Source organism: Mugil cephalus, chromosome 15 (assembly GCF_022458985.1).
Source record: "Mugil cephalus isolate CIBA_MC_2020 chromosome 15, CIBA_Mcephalus_1.1, whole genome shotgun sequence".
NCBI lineage: Eukaryota > Metazoa > Chordata > Actinopteri > Mugiliformes > Mugilidae > Mugil > Mugil cephalus.
This window is the reverse complement of record NC_061784.1, coordinates 857,193-872,791: the sequence shown is the minus strand read 5'-3', so window position 1 is coordinate 872,791 and position 15,599 is coordinate 857,193. Positions and strand designations below refer to the sequence as shown.

Here is a 15,599-nt window from a genome sequence, read left to right as displayed (position 1 = left end):
GTGGTTGGGTCCCACCTGACCTCCTTGGCTCTTTCAGCCCTTCAATGACTTGTCTGCAGTTCAAGGAGAAGGCAGTCAGAGACCCGATCCATCGTTACACTGAAATATCACCCCTTAAACTGCTTTCACCATAGATATGACCATCTTAGTTCCTGCCTCTCATATTTGCGTCAGCAATGGACACGCACATACATGCAGAAGCATGCACACACCTGCAGCAAAAAATCACCTTGGTCTCTGGCTGCCTGTATCCACTGCTCTGTGATGGTTGACAGCTAGAGAGCACTCCTCAGCCACCAGACTTATACCAATATATTTATGTGCAGCCAGACAAATTGGTTTAAATCTTCAGAACATGCAAACAAGTGGGTGAGTCCACTATGAGGCCAAACATTTGAATAATTGAGATGAATTTAGAAGATACTTGCTACTGTAGGCAAAGCCTGTATTTGTGCTGTCATCACAGTTTTTTATGGTGTAAGTGTTGCTGTGGCTGCAGGTTGTGCAAATCACCACTTTTCCTTTGTATTTAAACTATATTTATATACTTATCAGTCCTGCAATGAAAACAGGAGATTAAAAAAAAAAAAGTTCAAAAAAAAAAAAGAGCTTGAGCTGAAAACAGATCAAGGTTTGGATTTTGAGTAGAGGTGCATCAAGCTATGAACTGTGACTTGTTCAATAGTATTTGTTTAAATTAGTCACATTAACATGGATGCATAAAGAATATGCTTAGCACAACCCTGCAAAATTACACACTTATAGGTTCTTATATACAGTTTCTATGATCTCAAGAAACTGAGATGACTCACTGCGTTCTTTGCGTTTTGTTTTCCTTGAATAGTGTTTCACATGTAAAAATTTCTTTAATTACCTCCATGTGAAGCGTTCACATCTAGCACATGTTCCATTTTTCATCATCAGCTTAAAACACGTTTCTTCATTTTTTTCTTCACTTTTCAAATTACCCAAAAGCACATTCAGCTGATTCTGAATGTAATGAGACAAGTACCAGCCTAAATATAAGGCTGGTGAACCTCTACTCTTATGGTGAATAAAATTCGTATTGATCCTAACTTTGAACTAGTTTCAGCAGAGCCAGACACACGCTGAGATTTTCTTTGACTCAAAGTACTTTTCTATCTAATGTTACGTATGCTACAAGGGTGAAAGTGGCGGTTTAGACTCTCAAGGCTGTCCCCGGATGGTGGGCTCTGAAAAGCACTGAAGTGTCTGCAGAATGTACCTTGAAGGATGTGAAATATTCTCCTCTTCTGTGACGTTTTTTTTTCTTTTAATCTCACCATCTCACTCTCTCTCTCACCAGATTGTATCAGGATAGACTGTAATCTCAGTAAGTGTCTCCTATGATTATTTACTGTTACCATGATTGAGAGAACATGCACTGTGGTATATTCAAATTACTTTCTTCCCTTATGAAACAGGACATAATTCATTTATTCTGCACCAAACTTGTTTGCTGTTGTTGTTATCTCTCTCACAAGATAAGAAGATAAGAATGAGACTTCAGTGTGCCAAGCAGCAACTGTTGAATATAACTGGATTGGTTTGTGCTCTCATAAAATCCAACAATTTAAATTACACAATTCATTGTTGTTTTCAATGAAAGGGTGTTTTAATCAAATGTAGCTAAATCTGACAAACAGCAGTGGGCTGTTGTGCAGCCAATGAGTCTGTCATTCATGTTTCTATGACTAATTTGCACGTATAGTTGATAATTGTGTACAGCTGCATTGGTCTGTGGTAAAAAAAAAAGCAGTTCTTAGTCCCACTTTAGAGAAAGAAAGAAAAAATGTTACTGGGTAATCACATGGCAGTGACAGAAAAGAGATTAACTGAAAGGCCAGCTTGAGATCAATAGAACATGAGATACGCTACCAAATATAACAATTCTTCCCATTTTAGGAGCGGAACTGTGGTGGGTTATATTTGGCTTAAGTAAGTCCAATCATCAAATGCCAAATTCCATCAAAAATAATCTCATTATTGTTGAAGGAGGATATTGTCCTCTCCTTCACCCTAGGATCTTTATACTTTTTGGAAACGGTAGTCCAGCTATGGACGAATCATGCGACAATTCATCGCGTTTAGGTTATTTATTTTGTATACAGAGAATAGGTATTGAATCAGTGCTGAGACCTTCAGTCTAACTACCTTAAGGGTAGGAGAGGGACAAAAGCCCTGATTCTACTATTTCCACATCTTTCATACTGTCTTGACCCCACCCATGCAAGAGGGAGTGCTTCCTTAAAAGTGGATCAGTGTTTCTATGTGTAACCGAAGGCCCGCCATATCTGGTTTAAAGGAATGTGACATTTTGAGTGTATGTTTACTATCTAAGTGTGCAAAGCTGTAGCAAAGCCAGAACAACTCCTTATATGGAAGGAACACACTTGGAAGACTTGAACACACTGTGTTATACAAGCTGAGAACTAAGAGAATGAGAGAAGAGGAAATATACACTTCAAGATAACCAAAATTGTAACATTACAGTGTTCATATCTGACCATACTGGTCATTTTAATAGGATTTTGAAAGAGGTATCCTTAACCAAAAGAATAAATATATTATATCTAAACACAGAAAAATATAAATGTGTAAAGAAACTTAGTAGAAACACTCATCCTCAAAAACATGATTATTGTTATTCAGCTGAATTAAAGGACATTATTCATCAAATATATCATATGTTTAATCATTCTTCTAATTAAAAGGCAGATGAATACCAGAAGAATATCTTTATCTCGATTAACACAATTAATTTTTGTATTTTCAAGTAACATGGAGTGGTACTTTAGGTCCCAGCGCACGACTGGAATTTATGATGCAGATTGTTTCTCTCATTTATAGTGAGAGGTAGGTTTTTTAAGTTTTGGTTCAGACTACAGCAATGTGCAAAACAAAAAGCTATTGCCAGTGGAAAGGTGACCAGCTCTCTGATTTAGATCATTCCATACAAAGGAGGCTTATCAATGCCTATAAAAGTTATCACTACAATTGAGTGCTGGCTGAAAGCTTGTTTCCACCCCTCATGTGCATATAATTCCTGCATACTCCAAAATAAAACATTTAAATGGCCTCATCTAATTTGTCAAGTGAATTAATTAATTAATTAATCAATTGTCCATCATATTAAAGATACTGCAATGTCTTTATCTGGTCTCCATGAACATGGCTAATTTAAAATATGGCTGAAGTATCATTTTATGTACCAGCAGATGGCATTGCACCATCACAGACTGCCCACAGACAATATGTACAGTATTTGTACGCAAATATGCAAAATTAAGTTACTCTGATGCAAGGACTGTCCTACATCAGTGTCCTCTAAAACACTTTACCCTGTGAATGATAATAGTGGTGTTTATAAATGATAATAGAAAATAGAGCCAAATTATAATCTGCAAAGATGATTAAATGATTCCTGCAGAATCATATGGCTTCCATAGTCTCATAGTGAATTTTAAATGTGACTATTTTAAGGGATTACCGTACAAGCTGCTTATAGGGGCAAAACTGAAACATCTCATATGAAGCATCTTACAAGCCTATTTCTGAAGGAATGAGAGAGACAGCCCATGTGCAGCAGCTGCTTGGATGCTGTCCACAACTGGATGCACAGTAGGAGGGTAATAGTGGTAGGAATAAATGTTGCTGCAGTGATCCTGATTAATTATCTAGGGTACACGGCAAACTTCTGAAACAAGACATCAGTTATTCAAAATTGTAGAATTACCATAACATGCTTCGATTAACACACGGATCCTCTGTTTGAAAGTCTCAGCTCACACGTAGACCTGTATAACCGCACCAGGCCTTTGTTTGAAACTATTAATCAAATTTAACTGAGGATCAACAAAATACACCCTTTACATGTGCACCTTGCCCCCAAGCTTTGAAGCAAAGGTAGTTTGAAACAAGGCAATGTTTAAATGGGTGTACAATCAGAGAAATACACATTGCATTCCACAATTTTAATCACTTCTACAGATCCACCAGTTTACTGCAACTTTATCTATAAAACTATTCGCTAAAAGTTTGCTAAAGGACGACCCTGAACACTAATTTGGCAGTGCTGATATAAATCAGGCATAACATTATGACATTAAGATACTTGAGGAGTTAGGGATCTAGTGAATCTGGAGTCCAGTTCATCACCTTGTTATTCACGTTTTTTGAATTCCTAAACTTCCTAAACTGTTTTTATGTGTGTCAGGCTGCATCCTACTGGGGATGGTGCTACCATTAGGGGGTGTCATTGTTATGGGGTGAGAGTACCTGTCCTAGTTTAGGTGGGTGGTACATGTCTAAGTAACATGCACATGAATACCAGGTCCAGACGTATATTTATTACTCCTGTCAGAGGTTTTAATGTTATGCCTGAGCAGTGCATATATACATACTGTACATACTACAAATGCATTCTGGAGCCAAGAACCTCAAGTAGAATCAAGAGGTTTTCAGATAGCTGGTAAGCTTCTTTGTAATTCCACATCCCTAGATTATATTCATTTTCAATCTTCACCCCCAACCACTGCTGACTCAAGTAGCAGCACATCTCTCTGTTGCAACAAATGGCTTTATGTATGTGCACAATGCAGTTTTAATCCCATACCATTCCAGTTCCAATATAAATGCTTCTTTTGTTCATAGCAACTAATGTATAAACAGATAATGACTTATGAAGTGAATGTATAATTAGTTTGTTCCTTCCATATATGTTTAGCATATAATTTGCTAAAAATGTATTCTCAAACCTTCTCTGCTAAATACTTAATCATATGCATGTTTAAACCAGTATTCTTCATGTTTCTCCATACCAACAAGATGAGGGCCTGCATACAGCAAAATATGCTAATACTGTACTGCATCACTAATGTTAACAGGCTTTGATGTGTCTCATCAGTAGACCCCCTTTAATGTACAGTATATCATATAGTAACCATATAACAAAATGTTATTCTTCATTTTCCTTTCAGTTTCTATTTTGGTATTTGTACATTTCTGTTTTTATTTATGTGGTAAACATTTCTGTTTCCTTTTGGACATGATTCCGCCAAGTGTTTTTGTTTTCTTCATTATCTAAGTAAATCCTTTAAATATAGAGGGAGCAGGATTTGATGTGATTGATCTGTCTGGTGCATATCGTCAATATTCTGCAGGTGGATGGCGGTATTATGCAGTGTGCTGTCAAGAACTTGATATGCAGACGTGGACAAAGTCCCCACTTGCAGTTTTATTTCCCAGAGGATGAACCAATGTTCGAAAACCAGTTGATGTTTTCCATTTTTTGCCCTCTGTATGTCCCTAGTAATTCCCCTGCACCCTGAGCTCAATTAGACAGACAAACCCCTAAAGGCGCAGTCAGCTTAGGCATGGCCAATTAGTTTCCCAAGCGATGTCAGAACTCCTTTGAACTGCTGTGTTGGCCTGTTGCATAGGCACTGATTCAGGATGACGGTGCTGTGGTGGCAGGCTTCTGCATCGTGACCTATTTTAAAACCAGTTAAAAAAAAGGCAGATGATAGTGCAGAAATGATGAAACTTAGAACTATTTGTCTGAGCCAAGCATCTTAGTAGTAGTCTTAGTTGCGATTTGTTGGTTTAGTTTTTAATTTCACTGTGCATAAAGTAAATGCAATTATTGTAGGCGAATATTGCCCACAAGTCAGTTTTTGTGAATAAGATGATAAGTTAATAAACGTATGCACCCTGAGAGTGCTTCTCATATTGAGAGCTTGGTGAGGACAGACTGTACAGTGAGCTCATGTCATATGATTATCAGCACTTGATGCTTTCCTCCTCTCAGGCAAGGGACCAGAGGTGCTCCTGGTAGGCGAGAAGCTGAATGACAATGAGTGGCACGCAGTGAAGGTGGTGCGGCGTGGGAAGAACTTGCAGCTGTCTGTAGACAATGTAACTGTGGAAGGTAGGGATAAATGAACTGTTGTAACAAAGGTGCAGACACAGAGACATATTTGCAGATTAAGCAGAATGTTTTGTTCCTCAGGCCACATGACTGGTGCCCACACACGCCTCGAGTTCAACAACATCGAGACAGGGATCATGACAGAGCGTAGATTTATCTCTGTGATGCCTTCCAATTTCATCGGCCATCTGCAGGGTCTGTCCTTCAACAGCATGCTCTATCTGGACCAGTGCAAGAATGGAGACATCTCCTACTGCGAGCTTAATGCCCGATTTGGCATGAGGAACATTGTTGCCAATCCTGTAACTTTCCTAACTCAAGCCAGCTACTTGGCCTTCTCCACTTTGCAGGCCTATGCTTCTATGCACCTTTTCTTCCAGTTCAAGACTACTAGTCCAGACGGCCTGATACTTTACAACTCTGGAGATGGTAGTGACTTCATTGTAGTGGAGCTGGTCAAAGGGTAAGTGGTCTGCTTTATCTTCATGCAAAACTGTGCTGACTGAAGATAAAAGGGGTTATTTGGCAGAAGACCAAACTATTTGTATACTGTATATCTGTACGTGTGTAGTATTTTATTTCACTGAATGTCATTATCATTTATCTTGCAAAAGAGTTTCTTCTTTCCTGGACACAAAATTACCTTATCATGAGTCATTTCTTGAATCCATCCATCTGCAGCGCAGAAGATTGGCACAAAATGCCTTTGAAATCATTTGTTTATCAGAAATAATTATGCTAAAGGGAGACAAGAAGAGAGAGGACACACACATTCCCCTACACAAGTACACTTGGCGTTTGATACGAACGCTGATAAGTTCCAAATATATTTAGTCGTCATTAATAATTTTTGCCGTTGAAACAGAGAAAAGCAAAGCAACAACTGTACTGTCAGACCTTGCACAGACTCTCTCCCAGTAGCAATTAGTCAGCAGGAGGTCTTGTTCAGCTCTGGAGCCTGCAGCAGAAGCTCACTGAGACAGCTCAGAAGAAAAAATTGCCTCTGTTATAGCTTTCTGGTTGCTCTGTGATATGTGTGAAGTGAAGTAAATTTTAATGTCAGCCTTACCATGTGTTTATATGCATTTATTTATTACATTTAATTCAATTCAATTCAATTCAGTTTTATTTATATAGCGCCAATAACAATACTCATATGGAGGGACCCATCTGCCAAAGGCCAGCCGGGTAGAAACAGAGAATATATAGAGAGGAGAAGAACATGAGAAACAAGATAAACAAACTTCTGTCATAGATACATACATCAAGCTGAAGGAAACAATGCATTTGTTGTCATGAGGGGAGGGGAGAGAGTGAGACACAGTGGTTAGTAAATTATAAGAGATAGAAAATAAAATGATAAGATATTAGAGGACAGGAGACAGAGAAGAGAGAGTAAAGGACATGTCCTCAGTGCATCGTCCCCCTGCAGCCTAGGCCTATAGCAGCATAACTAAGGGATGGTTAAGTCCAGCCCTAACTATAAGCTTTGTCAAAAAGGAAAGTCTTAAGCCTGACCTTAAACGTAGAGACTGTGTCTGCCTCCCGAACCCAAACTGGGAGCTGGTTCCATAGGAGAGGAGCTTGATAGCTGAAGGTTCTACCTCCATTCTACTTTTAGAAACTCTAGGAACCACAAGTAGACCTACACTTACAGATCGTAGCGATCTGTTGGGACAGTATGGTTCTATGAGGTCTTTCAGATATGATGGAGCTAGGCCTTTCAAGGCCTTGTATGTAAGGAGGATTTTAAATTCAATTCTATATTTTAAAGAGAGCCAATGAATAGAAGCTAATACTGGAGTAATATGATCTACTTGGACAGCCAGACAGTAACAGCTTACAATAATCCAGCCTGGAAGACACAAATGCATGAACTAGTTTTTCCGCATCACTGATTTTCCTAATTTTGATGATATTACGAAGGTGAGAGAAAGCAGTCCTGGTCACCTGCTCTATGTGAGAATTAAAGGACATATCCTGGTCAAATATAACACCAAGGTTTTTCACAGTAGTACTGGAAGCCAAGGTTATGCCATCCAACAAAAGCAGGTGATTAGATAATGGATCTCTGACATGTTAAGTGCCAAATACAATAACTTCTGTTTTGTCTGAGTTTAAAAGTAGAAAATTACAGGTCATCCAAGCCTTTATGTCTTTAAGGCATGCTTGGAGTTTAACCATCTGATTAGTTTCATCTGATTTCATGGATAAATATAGCTGGGTATCATCTGCGTAGCAATGGAAGTTTATGCCATGCTTTCTAATAATATTGCCTAAGGGAAGCATGTATAATGTGAATAATATTGGTCCTAGCACAGAACCCTGAGGAACTCCATAGCTTACTTTGGTATATATAGAAGAATTTTTGTTTACATGGACAAACTGGAATCTGACAGATATGATTCAAACCAGTCTAGTGCAGTTCCTGTAATCTTGATCATACTTTTAAGTCTCTGTAGTAGAATACTGTGATCAATAGTGTCAAATGCAGCACTGAGATCTAGCAGGACAAGTATAGAGACGATCGTCTGAAGCCATGAGGAAATCATTGATAACTTTAACCAGAGCCGTTTCTGTACTATGATGAGCTCTAAAACCTGACTGACACTCTTCAAACAAACCATTCCTGTTTAAATGATCAACCAACTGACAACAATCCTTTCTAAAACTTTAGAGATAAAAGGAAGGTTGGAAATTGGCCTATAGTTGGCTAAAACATCTGGGTCAAGAGTGGGTTTTTTAAGTAATGGTTTCATTACAGCAGTTTTAAAAGACTGGGGCACATATCCTGTTAATAAAGATAAGTTTATCTGACTTAATATGGAGGTATTAATTAATGGAAAAACCTCCTTGAGCAACTTAGTTGGGATGGGGTCTAGAAGACAAGTTGATGGTTTAGATGCTGTAATAACTGAAGTGAGCTCAGGAAGATCAATTAGAGAGAAAGAATCCAAATATTGAGTCGGTCCTACAGAGGTTTCTAATGCCACTGTACTTACATCTTTGACGGATGGAAGGGTGCTATGAATTTTTTTCTCTAATGCCAACAATTTTACCAGTAAAGAAGCTCATGAAGTCATTACTGCTGAGGGCTGAAGGAATAGATGGCTCAACAGAGCTGTGACTCTTTGTCAGCCTGGCTACAGTGCTGAAAAGAAATCTGGGGTTGTTCTTGTTTTCTTTAATGAAGAATAATATGCTGTTCTAATCTTATGGAGAGTTTTTTTTATAAGTTGTCAAACTATCTTTCCAGGCTATGTGAACTAGTGGAATGCCAAATTCTTTCCAGCTTTCGAACTGCCTGCTTTGAACTACGCAGCTGTGAATTATACCATGGAGCTACCCTCCTTCGATTAACCACCTTCTTTTTAAGAGGAGCAACTAGATTTAGAGTTGTACTAAGCGAGGCTGTCGTGCTGTCAACAAAATAATGTATTTGTGATTGAGTTATATTGTGGTGGCTGATATCCACATCACTGACATGAGGCACTGAGGTAAATACTGAAAGAATTAATTCCTTATATCTAGTTATAGCATCATCGGATAAGTGTCTACCATAACGAAATGTCTTTCTGTGTAATTACTTATAGTAAATTCAAATGTTACAAGAAAATGATCGGACAATAGAGCGTTGTGAGAATATACGGTTAGACCTTCAGCTTCTATGCCATAAGTTAGTACAAGATCTAAGGTGTGATTGAAACAGTGAGTTGAACCATTTACATTCTGAGAAAAGCAAATTGAGTCTAGTAATGACATAAATGAAGAGCTAAGATTGTCACTGCCAACATTAATATGGATGTTAAAGTCACCTACTATAATGACTTTATCTGTTCCGAGTAAGGAGCAGGTGGGTGATACACCACAACAAAGAGAATTGGTTTTTGTGTTTTGCAGTCTGGATGAGCAAGACTAAGAGTAAGGCTTTCAAACGAATTAAAGCTTTGCTTAGGTCTAGGATTAATACATAAATCAGAGTGGAAGATTGCTGCCACTTCTCCTCCTCGGCCTGTGCCTCGAGGAATGTGATAGTTACTATGACTGGGTGGCGTAGACTCATTTAAACTGACATATTCATCATCCTGCAGCCACGTTTCAGTCAAACTAAATAGTTCAATCTGATGATCAGTTATCAAATCGGTCACTAAAAGCGATTTAGATGAGAGAGACCTGACATTCAAAAGACCACATTGAATTTTCTAATTGCTCTGTTGTACTAGTGAATTTGTGTTGATTTGGATAAGGTTCCTATGAATAACTCCTCTATTGTTATTTTTCCATTTAAAAAATCTGGGAGCAGACAGCACATCTATGGAGTTTGGGGAGTTATGGGTGTGAGACAGTACTAGAGAAGCAGCAGAGAGGCGTGTAAGACTGCAACTCTGCCACCTGGGCTGAACTCTGGGTTGTCATGGTTTTGGGGGTTTTATAAAATCGGCCAAATTCCTAGAGATAAGAGAAGCACCCGCAAAGGTGGGGTGAACTCCATCTCGTCTAATCAGACCAGGCTTTCCCCAGAAAGAGTTCCAATTATCAACATAGGCCACGACGTTGGCTGGACACCACCTAGATCAGTGATTTTCAACCTTTTTTGAGCCGCGGCACATTTTTTACACTTACAAAATCCTGGGGCACACCACCAACCAAAATGACACTCTAACACAGTACATACAATACATATAGTTAATAATATAGTTTCTAAATGTATTTATACTCACTTAGTGTGAAACCTGGGCCTGTTTCGATGAACACAAAATGGATATCCTGGCAGGAATGGTAGAAAGACACACACAAAGCTCTTCCTCAACAGCTCTCAGTCGCTCTCTGTTTTTCGTTTTTATCGCAGTCAAGCTTGAGAAGCTCAGCTCACATAGATATGTGGTTGAAAACGGGAGCAATGTCAAAATAGCTTTGTTGGCCAGAATGGGGAACTCCTTGGCAACAGATAACCAAAAACTGTCCAAAGGAAGATCAGCAAAGTTTAGCTTTAAACCACGATCTTGTTTAAGTTCAATGAGTTCCTCTTGCTCCTTTAAAGTCATGTCCTTTCCAGCAACGGATGCTGAGCTGTATGGGTCCCTAACCCAGTCAAGGCATTCTGTGAAGGCTGAAGAGAAATAAAATGACAACTTCTCCTCGAGAGTTTTCAAATGTGTGCCAATCACCTCGCACATTACAGCAGTGTTGCCATCATGACGTTTCTCGGTGAGTGGGAACATCTCAAGGTTGCCACGCTGCACATGTTGTTGCCAGAGCTGCACCTTTAAACGGAATCCGTTCATTTTATCAGTGCTTGTAAGCAGGTTTTCATTTCGGCCTTGCATCCGTGTGTTCAGTTCATTCAGATGATGAAATATATCAGCCAGGTATGCCAGCTTTGCACACCACTCATCACTTGCAAGCAGCTTTGAGTAATCGGACCTCTCGTTTGTCAGAAATACTTTAAGTTCCTCTTGCAGCTCATACACATGGGCCAGCACTTTGCCGCGCGACAGCCACGGGACCTCCGTGTGAAGCAATAAGACCTTATGTTCCGCTCCCATTTCCTCACACAAAGACGCAAATAAGCGACATTTCAAAGGTCGCGTCTTCACAAAGTTCACTATGTGCACAACATCATCCAACACAGGAGCTAGACCTGCTGGTAAGGTCTTTGCAACGAGGGCCTCAAAAAACAGTGCGTAACAATAACATCTGGGTTTCTTTCTTTGACCCTACTTACGAAGCCTTTGATGCGCCCGACCATGGCTGCGGCTCCATCAGTGCAGACACCTGTGCAGTTTTCCCACGTAAGCCCGCTTTTGTCAAGATATTCCGACGTGACCCGAAATATTTCCTCTCCTGATGATTTTTCTGGCAGTGCCTTGCAAAATAGGAAGTTTTCTCTAATGTTTTCTCCATCCACAAAACGCACATTGGCCAAGAGCTGACAATGTCCACTAATATCCGTCGACTCATCAAGTTGCAAGGCAAATTTCTTACTGATGCACATCTTTTCCAAAACAACAGTTTCGATGTCCGCAGACATGTCATCAATACGTCTGGCAATTGTGTTGTCTGAGAGAGGCACTTTAGCTATCTCTTTGGCCGCGTCAGGGCCGAGCATCTCATTTACAATGGCTTTACAAGCTGGCAGTATTAATGTTTCTGCCACAGTGTGGGACTTTTTTGATTTAGCTACGAGTTCAGCAACAAGGTAGCTAGCTTTGAGGGCTCTCTCGCTTAACTTTGTAGTTTTCCTAAAATAAAGTTGCCTGTTTCTCATTGTTTGTACGTAAGCGTACAAAATAGTCCATCGGCTTGTTTTGAACGGAAGGGTGTTTCGTTTGGAGATGGCGTTTAAGCTTGCTTGGCACCATGGCGCTATTGGATAGCTTCTCACCATGCACCAAGCACAGCGGCGTCGGTGCTGTCGCATCCCCGGTGAAAGTAAATCCAAATGAAAGATAGCTTTCGCTGTATTGCCTCGAGCTCACCGTCTTGTCTTTTTTCTTTTGACCACTCATACTAGGGCCTTCATCTGTGTCAGAATTTTGTCCAGGGCCCTGTTCGGCATTTGCATTTTCCCTTCTCAAAAACTTCTCCATCACTGTCACTTTCTTGTCTTGCTGAGATACCAAACTTTCACGTGTCATGCAGCACTAACTCTATTGTCTTTACAGGCATTTATCGCCCTCTGCTGCCACCTACTGAAATAGAGGAGTATTAAATTATCTGTTACACTTTATTACAGCACAGACACCCGACAATGGTTAATTAGGTGATATTAGATAATTTCCCGCGGCACACCTGACAATCTCTCACGGCACACTAGTGTGTCGCGGCTGGTTGAAACACACTGACCTAGATAACCAGCAGTGGAATGACGACATGCGACTGTACATATCGTCACTGGTCAGAATGGGCAGGGGACCAAAGAAAACTACGGAGTCCGACATAGTTTTAGCAAATTTACACACCGATTTAACATTAAGTTTAGTTACCTCCGATTGACGTAACCGTTGGTCATTACTGCCGACGTGAATAACAATTGTACCATACTTAGCCTTAGCCAGCAGTTTCAGATAAGATTTGGTGTCGCCCGCTCTGGCCCCTGGAATGCATCTAACTGTTCACTGGTTTCTCTAACTTCACGTTCCGCAAAATAGAGTCGGCAATTACCAGAGTTGGCTTCTCAGAGGGTGTGTCGCCGAGTGGGGAAAATCAGTTTGAAACGTGAACCGTTTCATCGTGCTCCGTGGGCCGGGTAAGACTATGCTTCCTTCGTACTGTCACCCAGCCGCCCTGGTTTCCCGGCTGTTCCGGAGCTGCAGGGGGACAGCTAGCAGGAGCTATGCTAACGGGAGCTGCGCTCGGTCGGCCCACACTGGCTACAGGGCGCTGGCTAGCTATTGGGTTTTGTATGGTGCGGAGCCATGCTTCCAATTCAGAGAGCCTCGCCTCCATAGCTACAAATAAACTACATTTATTACAGGTACCATTACCACTAAAGGAGGCAGAGGAGTAGCTAAACATGTGGCACGACAAGCAGGAGAGAGAAGGAGAAGCAGAGGGAGAGAAAGTAGCCATAGTAGCCGCTAAATACATCAAAGCTGATTAAACTGAGAAGAAACGTGAGATTAACAAGGTGCTACACAGGACAGGTGGTTGGGTAAACTCAAAACACGAGTTTCACCACAGAAAACGTATACGTGATTTTAACGGAGCTAAAACAGTGCAAGCACACACAGCAGCGGTGCAGAATCGAGACGTGACGCAATATGCTTACTCACGTGACAAATGTAGGAACCACTCATTTATAGTGGTACGAAAATGTGTAGGCCCCCTTCATGATTCCTGTTCTTTTTTTGCTTGTTTGTCACAACTAAATGTTTCAGATCAAACTAATTTAAATAGCAGTCAAAAATAACACACGTGAACACAAAATGAAGTTTTTAAATGAAGGTTTTTATTGTAGTGGGGGCGTGGAGGGATCCAAACTACATGGCCCTGTGTGAAGAAGTGATTTCCTCCTAAACCTAATAACTGGTTGGGACACCCTTAGCAGCAACAACTGCAATCAAGTGTTTGTGATAACTTGTGATGAGTCTTTTACAGCTGTGGAGAAGTTTTGCCACTCATCTTTGCAGAATTGTTGTTGTTCAGCCACACTGGAGGGTTTTTGAGCATGAACTGCCCTTTAAAGGCAATGCCACAGCATCTCAGTAGGATTCAGCTCAGGACCACTCCAAAGTCTTCCAGCTGTCGAACACCTGGCTGGACATTCTCCTTCAGCATTTTTTGGTAGACAGCAGAATTCATGGTTCCATTTATCATAGCTGCCCGGTCTCTTTCTTATGGTGGAGTCATGAACCCTGATCTTACCTGAGGCAAATGAGGCTTGCAGTTCTTTGGATGTTGGTATTTTGTGTCCTCTTGGATGAGTCATCGCTCTTGGGGTAATTTTGGTCAGCCTGCCACTCCTGGAAGGTTCACCACTGCATTATCTATAATGGCTCTCACCGTGGTTCACCCAAACCTTTAGAAAGAGCTTTATAACCTTTTCCAGACTGATAGATCTCAGTCACTTTCTTTTAGTTTGTTCCTGAATTTTTTTTGGATATAAGCATTTTTAACATTATTATCACAATAATTATATCAATAGAACCTAATCATACGATAGTTCCTAATGATGCAATTATATTCTTTAACTTGGAACACAAAACTGGTAATGCTCATGTTGGTAAATGGCACATGGAGATACGTATATGGTACATGGAGAAAAAAGGCTTACTGAATGTAAACATCTGTGTTGTCCTGTAGGTACATTCATTATGTCTTTGACTTGGGAAATGGGCCATCACTAATGAAGGGTAACTCAGACAAGCCCCTCAATGACAACCAATGGCACAATGTGGTGATCTCCCGTGACAACAACAATGTGCACGTCCTCAAGATTGATGCCCGCACTGTTACCCAGCATGCCAATGGAGCCCGCAACCTGGATTTAAAAGGTAAATGATCAGTTAAAGTCATTTTGATAGAAACAAATTCTTGCTGCAATATATTCAACTGGAAATTCAATATTGATGCATTTGTTTGTCATGTCAGATTCTACATACAACCATTCATGCATTCACTGCACAATTTACATTGTCTTGCAGCATTTAGTGTGAAAATCTTATTTTAGGGGTTTAAATATCACTACTGGATGTGGCAAATTGAATGAATGAGAGATTGCTGAGAGAGATTTTCCCCTGAGCAACTTCCATTCTTACAGGGGAGCTGTACATTGGAGGTGTTGGAAAGAGCATGTACAGCAGTCTCCCCAGGTTAATAGCATCCAGAGAGGGATACAAGGGCTGCCTTGCATCTGTGGATTTGAATGGACGACTCCCTGACCTGCTAGCAGACGCCCTTCACAAGGTTGGGGAGGTGGAGCGCAGCTGTGGAGGTGAGGATATTTTAAACACTGGTGAATCATTCCTATGATCTGATTTCCTGGTATTTAAACAGTTCACAGTGGTGACTGAAAGTGAATTAATTAACTACGACTTTGGTTGGCATTAAACATGTTTTTTGAATCCTTCATCATAAGTGGCCAGTGAACACGTCTTGTGGTTTAATTATTTCTAATTATGCAGGCTATTGTATAATAACATGTAAT

General features: G+C 40.3%; 1 protein-coding gene across 5 annotated transcripts in view; it reads left to right on the top strand.

Annotated features, from left to right (window-relative positions):
• The window catches only part of nrxn2a (neurexin 2a), a 143,647-nt gene that overhangs the window by 66,747 nt on the left and 61,301 nt on the right, over positions 1 to 15,599 (top strand). For 3 of the 5 annotated variants that reach the window (XM_047606584.1, XM_047606585.1, XM_047606582.1), the window contains 5 exons: positions 1,328 to 1,354; positions 5,831 to 5,950; positions 6,032 to 6,413; positions 14,756 to 14,946; positions 15,213 to 15,386. In XM_047606584.1, the coding sequence (XP_047462540.1) occupies positions 1,328 to 1,354; positions 5,831 to 5,950; positions 6,032 to 6,413; positions 14,756 to 14,946; positions 15,213 to 15,386 (894 nt within the window). The remainder of the gene's footprint in view (positions 1 to 1,327; positions 1,355 to 5,830; positions 5,951 to 6,031; positions 6,414 to 14,755; positions 14,947 to 15,212; positions 15,387 to 15,599) is intronic. The other 2 variants (XM_047606586.1, XM_047606583.1) reach the window with 1 other exon arrangement.